Raw genomic sequence first — 11362 nt, 5'->3', positions numbered from 1 at the left:
ACACTTCTTCAGATTCAACAATAATTTTTCTTGCTGCAGCTTCTGTAAGACATAATTTAAATGCCTCAAGTGTTCCTCCTTGGATCTGCTATAGACTAATATATCATCCAGATATACGATTACAAATTTACCAATGAATTCTTTAAGAACTTCATTCATAAGCCTCATGAATGTACTTGGTGCATTGGACAACCCAAAAGGCATCACTCTCCACTCATATAATCCTTCATTGGTCTTAAAAGCGATTTTCCATTCATCCCCTTCTCTTATTCTTATCTGATGATAACCACTTTTAAGATCTAACTTTGAAAAATATTTTGCGCCAGACAAGCAATCCATTAAATCTTCAATTCTGGGTAATGGAAATCTGAACCTGATTGTAATCTTATTGATGGCTCTTGAATCTGTAAACATTCTCCATCCTCCATCTTTCTTCGGGCTCAGCACTCTTGGCACTGCACAAGGACTCAGGCTTTCTTCGATCAACCCCTTTCAAGCAATTCTTGCACTTGTTTCTTAACTTCTTCATTTTCTGCAGGAGTCATTCTATATGATGCTTTGTTAGGTAGGCTTGCTCCAGGAATCAAGTCTATATGATGACTGATTTTTCGGATTGGTGGTAATTCATTAGGCAAATCATCAACAATAATATCATAATAATTCTCCAGCATTTCTTGAATTTCAATGGGTAATTCAGAAATTTTAGTAGAAGTCAATATTATCTTGGGCTTGCAAATTACAGCAAAATTTACCTCATTTTCTTCAATCTGCTTCAAGTACTCCTTCCCTCCAAGTAACAGAGTTTTTGGATCAGTCCTCTGTCCCGGTACGTCTTCTTCTTGCAAAGGCAACAACGTATGATTAACACCATCCTTTCCAAACTTGTAGGTGTTTCTCTTCCCGTCATGTATGGCTCCTCTATCATATTGCCAAGGCCTTCCAAGCAATATGTGACACACATCCATAGGCATCACATCACAAACAATTTTATCTTTGTACTTGCCCACTTGAAATTCCACTTCACATTGTTCATTTACCAACAGTTGGTGTCCCTTTTGTAACCATGACACCTTATAAGGTGTTGGGTGCTTCATTGTCTTCAACTTCAATTTCTCCACTACCTCTGTAGAGACCAAATTATCAGTGCTGCCACTATCAATGATCATCTGGCAACATTTCCCTTGGACTTTGCACACTGTCCTGAATAAAGTTTTCCTTTGTGGCGGTTCAGCAGCCACCTCCTTCATTGGCTTAAGTAAGACTTTATTAATCACCAGAGATTCTCCTCTTTCTGGTGTATTTTCTTCTTCTACTACCGCTGCTGCTGGTGCTTCTTCTTCAGCTGGAGCAACAATTGCATTCCTCTGCTTTATGTCTGCATTCTCTGGGCACTCAAAAGCTCTGTGTCCCAGCTTGTTACATCTGTAACATCTTATTTCTCTGCCTCTTCCTCTGCCTCCTCTTCCTCTGGAAAAACTCCCTCTGCCTCTTGCATCACCTTCTCTGGGTGCATGCTGGGTTGAGCTACCGCTAGCTCCATCTCTAGGTGCTGTAGATCTTCCTCTACCACCTTGACTTCATTTTCCTCTGAAAGTCCCTCTCCCTTTGGCAGATTGCTTCCTTATGAGTTTTTCCTCAGCTTTCAGCGCTATCTGATAAGCTTCCTCTACTGTTTTAGGAGACAACAAACTTATCTCATCCTGAATGTCCATCCTGAGGCCATTCATATATCTATCTACCTTCTCATCTGTGTCTTGGGCTTCTCTAGCTCTTATGCTTACTTTATAAAACTCTTCTGTATATTCTTTTACTGTTAAAGCTCTCTGTCTAAGATTTTGCATTTGTCTAAACAATGTTTGCTGATAATTACCGGGCAAGAACTTACCTCTTAACTTTGCTACCATTCGGCTCCAATTTTTGATTGGCTGCTTACCAAGTCTCTTCCTTTCCGCCTGCAAACCATCCCACCAGAGTGCTGCGTGGCCTTTTAACTTGGTGACAACAAACTTTACTTTCTTCTCATCTTCTGTTTCTTCGTAATCGAAGAATTTCTCCATGCTGTTAATCCAGTCGATCAATTCTTCTGGATTCAGTCCTCCTTGATATACCGGTACTAATTGGTTCCATGGCCTGGCTGTAGATTTTAACACTGACTGAAAGAATCTCATCTCAGGAGTAACTTGTACAGCTTCCTCCTCTTCAACAACTTCAATTTCGGGCTCACTGACATCTCCATCATCTATATTTCTATCCGAAGTTAATGCATCCACTCAAGCTCGCAGCTCTTCTACTGTTTCCATTAGTTCAACATTTGCAGCAGGTCGTCCTCTTCCACCACGTCCTCGTCCTCTTCCAATTCTGAAAGCCATCCTTCTTCTACTCCTGAGATTCAATTCAATGTCAGTTGATGGCTCTGATACCACTAATGATGGCGAGGGTGCAGGCGTTAGAGACAATCTCCCTAATCTGCCAACAAGCTCTTCTATGTCTTGATCAATTTCCCTTTCTTCAGCTCTGGGCGCATCAGTCATTAACCTAGTATTTCATTCAAAAAACACCACGGTCATGCTTTATTATCAAACAGTGGCCTTTCGGTGAAGTCTTTAAAGCGATATCCAATTGGTGGACTTATGCAATACAATGTATATATATGCCACGTTTGTTCTCCCTTAGCTCTTTCGCCCGATGCAAGATCACATCGGCGGTAGTTATTGGTGGGGCCTTACCATGGACCAAGGCTCGCATATCATGGACCGACGACCATATATATTTCTCTTGCTCTCTATACTATTTCCGGTCGATATATATATATATATATATGTCGCTATATATCTCTGCGCTTTATGTTGGTTTTGGCCGACGTATAGACAAGTCAGCGATCGCTCAAACAATGGTCTTATTCCCTCCGAAATGGACCCGATACACTTATATGCGGCTTTTAATATGTCGCCAGTTCCGCTTTCGCCGGTCGATACAAATAACAACTTCCCTGCCTCCGAGATGACAGACTCTGCAATATGTATCTATCACAATTTATATCATTTCGGTTCCCAAATTTGGAACTCAGCCCCTGTTGCGATATGGTTCCCTCAAACTGAAAAACTTTGTAAACTGAACACACGACTAACATTTCAAAGGACCTCTCGGCGCAGATACGGTCTCAGACCAATAAGGTAAGAGCTTCCAGTTATAAAGTCTCAAATACACTACAGCCACTTAATGAAAATTTGCAAGAGTTCTAGCAATAGCCTGAATATATGTGCAATTATAAATCAAGCCTGTATAACCATAAACGAAAGGGAAAATGAATTCAATGATTAATATACAGTATTGTATCGTGCGGAACCCAGTCACCAATACAACACTATTAAAGCGCCACACAATAATCTACACATGCATAATACAGAGTCGTTTCATAAAAGACACTGAGAGAACAAATTTTTCAAAATAATACTATGGCACTCGCCCCTCTCCTCTGTCTCTGGAGAGCTTTGCTGCCTCTTTATTTATAACTAAGGATAGGCCCTCTCGGTGCTTATCCGATACAAAGAAAAGCATGCTTTACAGGACTTGAAAAGCTCTGTTACAAATAACATGATTTATTGCTATAATTTATTCTATTTTTAACTAAGAAAGCATAGAAATTGTAGGCTAAAGGACCCCACTCCCTTTCCTGTAGATTTTTTGGATTTTTGGAATAATTTGGAAGATTTTTCCCCTCTGAGTCACATGCTCCCGCATCATTTAGTCCATTCAATATCTATTTCGACATATCGACCCAAATAAATCCCGATGTATTATAACACAAATAATCCAAAAAATGGATTGGCAGATTAGACAGATGTACCCATAAACACATCATGGTTACAAACATATTGGAATAATTAAATTTTAGGGACCAAGGGGTAACAAAAAAGACCCACTCTTCCACAAAATCATAGACCCTCTCAAAAACTTTCCAAGAGTCAACAAGAGTGTGAAATTGAATAATAAAAAAAAATTTGCAATATATAACTCACAATTCTTTGTCTAGATTGAATAGAATGAGTAGTACAAATATAATGTAGGAGGTCAAGATCCGTTAAATTGATGAATTACCACCTTTGTTCCTTAGTATGAAAGGAGACCGTAAACTATGTCCCTTATCACCTCCAAAATTGGAGCCTTCTTTGGTTTCTCCATAATATAGACATTGGGTAGATGAATTGGCACTACTCTAAGATGGCTTGCTACTCATTGGATCCTTAAAAGATCATTCGTTGGATGAGGAGGATAATCCATTGTTAGTGCCCACCATTCCATGTAAGTGGAGAACCAAAGTGAGAGTTGAATATTTGTTAATTTAATGGTCAAACATCCAATACTCATCAAGAAGTCGCTTACGTTCGAAAATAAGTTGTTGCCAAACATCTGGGATCCCTTGTGTGCTCACTAGCTTCTGCTCAATATCTACCATAGATTCAAAGAAGTGAACCCACAAAATCAAGGTTTACCCTATAAGTGACTTAACCATGATTTGAACAATGAATGAGATCATAACCTTTATTGTTTAAGTTAAACACTTGGATTGCAATGATTTTGTTGAACACTTAATCAACATCACATACCACCCTTGGTGATTTAAGAGGATTATGCCTCATTGCAAACAAAGTTCATGTGGGCATTTTGATAAACACATCTTGTACAGAGCCTTAATTGAATAATTGCCTTGCATCCTTGATAGCATATTTCCATAAAAACCCATGGAAAATGATTTCATTGAACACTCAGTAAGCACTCTAATAACAAGAGAACCTTAAATTGAAAACCAGAGTTGCACTATGCCAATAATGTTGACATTGCTAAAAACCACAAAGGACAATGCCATAAACAACTTAGTGATAAAAGTTGATTATATGGTCTCATTTGACCACATAGAAAAGCCCCTAACAATACCTATTGTAGAAGTTACCCTTTAAAAACCTAAAAAGGAATTAACCCCTACAATGCAATTATTAACAAAATTACTACAAAATCTCATTTTCTACAAAATAGATCCCCTACCTATTGTAGGGATCACCATTTAAAACCCTAGAAGACAATTAACTTTTGCAATGCACCCTTGAAGAGAAAGAAATGTGAGAACATCTCCATAAAATGTAAAACCCCCCTTCATTGAGCTGAGAGGCTTATTCTACAACCCAATATGATGTGTAACCCCTACAATCCAGTATGATGTGTAACCCTGTCTGTCCATCATAAAAATACAAATTTTAAAAAATCTAAAAATAAAATAAATAAATAACTATACAAAACATTTAAATAATGTCAATTCATAAAAAAATTGCTCTTAAAAAATTAAATCCAATCCGTATTTAAAATAAATCTATAATGGTTTAAAAACAACTAAAAGTACAACCATAATATCCCTTTCCTCCATCAAATTCGAAATAAATAAAATAATGTTGGTGTTTGCATCTGCTAAACTTTGTAAAAGCACCCCTACACTCATACCTCTACCTCTTTAGCAAAACGAAATATGAAATATGTTGTGAGCCTCTAGTCAATCCTAAATGTTGTTCCCATTTTTACCTACTCATATACATGTATAACACTTTTACAAATTTAAAAACTTAAAAAAAATTCAATAAACAAACTTTACTTGCCAAGAATAAATTAACAATTTTATTAAAAAAATAACAATGAGTAGGAAATGATATAAACCTGGTGTCGACAGTGTCCCATCCTTTTACTCTAAAGCATTTGGCCTCGTACCTTGTGCGACACGTGGCATCTCAAACATCATCCACTTACTCATTTGGTCCTGTATCTTGTGCGATACGTGGCATCTCTAACTTCATCCACTTACTCATTTGGGCCTGTATTTCGTGCGACACGTGGCATTTCTAACTTCATCCACTAACTCATTTGGCCCTGTATCTTTTGCGACACGTGGCATCTCTTACTACGACCTCTTTAAATTTTGTGGAACAGGTCAAACATATAATTTAATTTCGTGCATCTCGCTCCCGCCAAATTTCTTCCCGCCAAATGTTGATATCCACCTCTTTGGTGAATAATTTAAAACGCTTCGAGTACTTCAACAAACATCACCAAAAGTTTGCCTCTCGGCCGGAGTCACGAGTTCGATTCTGGTTAGGACCGTATTCAGCTGATTGCTGAGTTCCATTTCTGTTGTTCGGAAGTTCTAGTGCTCTGTAGGGTTGATAAGATGGTTCTACCCCTGGCACCTGGGAAGTTTTATGGAAGCAGTCTTCCAAGGCCATGGATCTACGGTGATGTGAAGTTCAACTCGGAGAGAGTCGATCCCCCGCCTCCTCCCTCGGCCCCGCTTCTGTCATGGGCGAACGAGGCGCACTGGTCTATGGGCGGTCTCTCCTCCAAGAGAAAGCGAATGCAGGGCAAGATTGAAGGAAGCATCAAGAAACTCAGAGCCATTGAAGAGGAGGAGGAGGGAGCCGAAGATCTTGCTGTCTCGGGAGGTTTCGAGGCTTCTAAATCCAGCACCGCCCGTGCTACAATTGCTGACGAAGGTATAATTACATCCAACATGGAAACTAATGAAAAACCTTCTGAAAAAGGGTCTTCGGGTGCTCGAACCCAGGCGAATCTTTCTGAAAAAGATTCTTCGGGGGTTCGAGCCGAGCCAAATCCTTCTGAAAAAGGCTCTTCGGGGGTTCGAACCCAGGCAAAGAAGTCGATCCAGCGTGATCCTTCTTCTGATAAGGTGCAAAAGAGTGATCAGGGTACTTCAGGGTTTGTTGAGGCTTCTGGCAATGTTAAAGCCGCTGAAGACAATGTGGGTATTAGGGTTTCTCCCAGGAATAAGAAGAGGAAAGGGGAGTCTGAGAACGCAGGAGTCGAACCCGAGACTAGCAAGGATGATAAATCTGCGAGACGCAGCGGCCGTATTTCATCCCCTGCATTGGCGAGCTCCAGGGTCTGTACAAGGTCATCTGGTTCTCGTTTGGTCGCTGCCATGTGACCGACCGCTTGTGTAAATGGGCTTTTCTTGAGGGGATTTTGTTGTGTACCGTAACAGTGGAAAGATAAATATGGGTGCGTTTGATTTTATTCTGCGTCTATTATTAAGAAATAGGATAGAATAGCATAGATCTATTTTTTAAATATGGATTTAATCTGACTCGATCCATTAAATTGCAGATTTATTTTTAAATATGGATTTAACATAAGGCGATTTATTTTAAAAAAATAAATCTAACAATAGATTAATTTTTTAAATATAGATTTAATATGAGTTCAAGATTTATATTTTTTTCTTTCATGAATTGATATTATTTAGATGTTTTGTATAGTTATTTTATTTTTATTTTTAGATTTTTAATTTTTTTTTGTTAATATAAATAAAATTTCAATTTTAATGATGGACTAACATATCCTTACACATCATGTTGAGCTGTAAAATAAACTATACCGCCTTATAGAATAAACCTCTAAATAAAATAAAAATAAAACTTTTTTTAAAGCTTAAATTTTCAAAGCCTTGTAAAAAATAATTTCCTTTCTAAAACACTTTGAATCTAAAGGCATTATATTTTAAATCAAATGCAACATGGATAGCTTGTAGGATGCAGAACAATCAAACTACACAAAATTGTAGACCTTTGTTTTTGTATTTTTGCAATTTTTTTAAAACATTACAAATAAGTAAAATCACGTTTATCTCTATAATGTTCGCACATGAGTGCACGGTACGGTGGTTGGGGCAGTCGGCTTACTCGCACCCCGCTCGTGTTCGATCCTCCATATTGTGATGTTGCATGGCAGTCTATATGTGACTTTGTATTGTTTAATGGTATATGTTGATTGATGTGACGGATGTTGTTTGTACATATGTAAAAATTGTACATAAAGGCCTAATATAATGCTTCTTTAGGGGACTAGCCACCCCCATTTTTTTTTTTTTTAAATATGTTTATGTTTGGTAGTGGGGGAGTAAAAAAGCATTTTGAATATGCAACAACTCGTAAATTAGTTATATAATCAATGTAATGTCTTTCCTCTATGTAGTTCTTAGTTTTAATACATTTTCCAAGCCTCGGGCCATTACTTTCCTTTGGTCATATAACCTTATCCTAGTTTATGTTATTTGATTATATAGTCTTCTGTTTCATTTTTGTTTGAGCTTATTTTAAGTGTTTGAGAATGATTCTTGTGGTGACTAGCTTCTTTCTAAGGAAACTCAACACATCGAGAGTCTTCCCTCCCTTAAGAGTCTTCCCTCCCTTATCCATAGTGAAGTTTGATAATTTGCTGCATTTGTTAAGGAAAAAATATTTTGAGCATGGAGTTGTGCTATATTTGGAAAGGAAGGTTGTCATTTATGACTTGTGCTTTAGTCCCTTTGTCAACCTTCTTTACTAATCAAATACATATAAAGGGGAAAGATTGAACTAGTGCCCCATTTAGACCTTTGTAAGCTTTTTAATGGATTTCCACTTAATTAGAGGAATTCTCTTTTTCTCCCTTTCTTAGTTTAAAGAAATTTAACATTTTTTTCTTATCTTGTCAATTATTACTCATTAGGATATATGACATGGAATATGCCAATGCAAAATTGCTTTGGGCACTTAAACACAAAACTACAACTCACTCACAACCATTTATAACACCAATTTAAGTTTTTTATTTTCAATTTTCCCATACAACCAAATCCAATCTAGGAAAACTATAATAATTAGGTTTCAACAAAAGTTATGTGAGCCCTTGGTTGAACATTATGATTTGGAAATGTAGGGGTTAGATGTAATGTTTTTTCTTGAGCCTCAAATGTTTCATTAAAGGATATCAAAGATATTTGAATATTAATTTCCATTCCAATTGCTTTATAGTGGAAAGCCAAAATCTCTTTAAATTTTGCAACATCTTTAGACCAAACTTTCCCAAATGACACATCATCCACAAAAAATAGATGAGTAAATTGGAGAGATCTACATATCTTAATCCTTTTAATGGATCCAAAACTCTCAAAAACTAACATTGCCTTGTTGAGTTGTTTTGCCAAAGTTAAAAACAACAAAGACAAGGGGCACCTCTATGCCTTAAGTGAGAGGGAAGAATTTTGAAGTAAAATCATTAATTAAAACTTGACATAAAGGAAAGACAACTAGCTATTGGTTGACCTTTTACACATAGCTATATGTTGTTATACATTTGACCTATGAAGAATATTAGAATGCCAAAAATACGAGAACAATATTGCCAGAAACACAAAAATGGCACATGAAATGAGACAAGCTATAAAGATATATATTATTTAGAAGCATAATACAATGTTCACTTGCCTTTTCGAAGGGGAAACCTCCAACAAGTCAAAGCTCAATTAAAATAAAACTCAATGAGACTTCCCATGCTATCCAAGACTATATATAGTTTAATGACATCCAAAACCCTAACTACTCATGGTCCCTTATAGAATATTAGTTAACCACTTTATTAACTATGACCCATTTATAACTAACTGTGGTCCCCTTTTTATAATGCAAGTCTACCACTTACAACATTATTAACGCGGATAACCCCTTACGAGCTTTATTGACACAACTAACTAATTATGACTTTGACGAGGCCCCTTGAGCTTATTACATAAACAAAGGGGTTAGGGTTGGACCCAAACATGCCCTCCCCCTTCGAAAGCAACCTTTTCCTTAAGGCTGAAGTCGTAGAAATTGTTGAAGCGTAGTGATTGGCTCCCATGTTGCATCCTTCAGAGAGGTGTCTTTCCATTTGATGAGGACTTCCTTGATTGTGTGGCCACATAGATGTCTTTCTTGAACATCGAGGACTTGTTCGAGTTTGAGCCAAAGTGAACCTTCCTCGTCCAATTCTCGCATAATTGTTTGAACCTTGCAATTGTTCCCCACGACTTTCTTGAGACATGATGCATGAAAGATTAGGTGGATTTTTGAAGTGGGTAACAGTGCCAATTTGTAAGTGACTGCGCTGATATGTTGAATTACTTGATAAGGTCCATAGATTTTTGGGTCTAATTTGTGACAACCCTATTCTTTGAGAGAGGCCTGCTTATAAGGTTGGAGTTGCAGAAACACTTGGTCACCCACTTGCAAGGACCACTTTGAGTGGTGTCATTTGGCTTGTTGTTTCATTCGTTTCTAAGCTTGATGGAGATTATCTTTGAGATGAGTGATCATGGCGACATGATTTTGAAGGAGTTTATCAATTGCCTGCACTTTAGAAGATCCTAAGAGATAAGAAGTTAGTGAAGTGTTGAGAAGTGCAACAAGAAAGTCTTAATTTGACTTTGCCTTGGTTAAATTGAGAAAATTCAAATTTCCACATTAGCAGAGAACTTGGGTGTAGTTAACTTGTGTGACATGGTCGTTGTCACTCAGTTAACTCAATAAATTCGAGTTAGAGTGTTTGGAGTTTAGTTAAGCATGTGTGATTGCTAAATTTTAGTAATCTAATTCAGTTATATTGAGTTGTATTCAATTAAACTAGTTCTAACAATTGGAGGAACTAATGGAAGGTCAGTGGTGCAGTGGGACAATAGTCTAATTCAGTGATCATCTAGTTAGCTGATCAATCAACCTAAAATAACTAGTTCATGCAAAGAATTTGAGTTCCTAGTTATGGTGGAGATTCCAAGGCAGTGTAACAAGCAGTTGTAAACTAGTTGTGTATAGGTGTTGCAGGTAGTTAGATTATCAAACCTTGGGAATCGTGTAATCAATTGGAGTAAAATTCCTAAAAAATAGGGGTTAATTCTCTAGGAATTGCACAAAGAAACAGGGGCTCAAGCAGAGGTAGAAATTGACTACGTCTGGGTCAGAGCTTTTCATTGACTAAAGAGATAAGTTATTTGCTTGCATGTTGAGCTGAGATTGAGCTAACAATTGTAATACATCTCTATTCATCTGATTAATGTAAATAGGCTTGAGGGTTTTTTCCCAATTGGGTTCACCTAGAAAAAATATTGTGCATGTGTCATTTATTATTGCATGTTTGAGATTGTTGTTCTAAATTGTGAATTGAATTTCACGAAGTAGTAGAGTAGAATTGTGTCTCTTGATTTAGATTAAAATTTCTTGAGCAATTGTAATTCTATCACCAAAGTTCTACATGGTATCCAAGCTAGATTTCACATTTCAGCAAGAATTTCAAAGTTGTTTCTTAAGAGGTTTGAAATTGCAGCTTCAGTGTTGTAGGATCTCTTCAAAGTTAGAAAAATGACCTTCAACAAGTTGAGATTAGAGTATGCCTTGGAAGGTAGCTCAAATTTCATTGCATGGAAGGATCACATGGAGACGATGCTTGATGACAACAGATTGCAGGAATATGTCAAGACAAACATTACAAAACGAGGATCAACTGATGCCTC

General features: G+C 37.3%; 1 protein-coding gene across 1 annotated transcript; it reads left to right on the top strand.

Moving 5' to 3' along the window:
• The first annotated feature begins 6077 nt into the window (after positions 1-6077).
• LOC149182851 (uncharacterized) lies at positions 6078-7074 on the top strand. The gene has a single exon (XM_089418635.1). The coding sequence runs from the start codon at positions 6212-6214 to the stop codon at positions 6983-6985; it is 774 nt and encodes a 257-aa protein (XP_089274761.1). The 5' UTR covers positions 6078-6211; the 3' UTR covers positions 6986-7074.
• The last annotated feature ends 4288 nt before the right edge of the window (positions 7075-11362 follow it).

The sequence above is a fragment of the Pinus tabuliformis genome, chromosome 3_2 (assembly GCF_031772625.1).
Source record: "Pinus tabuliformis cultivar Carrire ecotype Pingquan chromosome 3_2, CPIR1, whole genome shotgun sequence".
NCBI lineage: Eukaryota > Viridiplantae > Streptophyta > Pinopsida > Pinales > Pinaceae > Pinus > Pinus tabuliformis.
The sequence above is the reverse complement of the archived record's forward strand: the minus strand, read 5'-3'. Positions and strand labels throughout refer to the sequence as shown.

What these genes read in the sequence shown, in the direction of transcription:
- LOC149182851 (XM_089418635.1), top strand. Translation starts at nt 6,212, where the DNA reads ATGGTTCTACCCCTGGCACCTGGGAAGTTTTATGGAAGCAGTCTTCCA.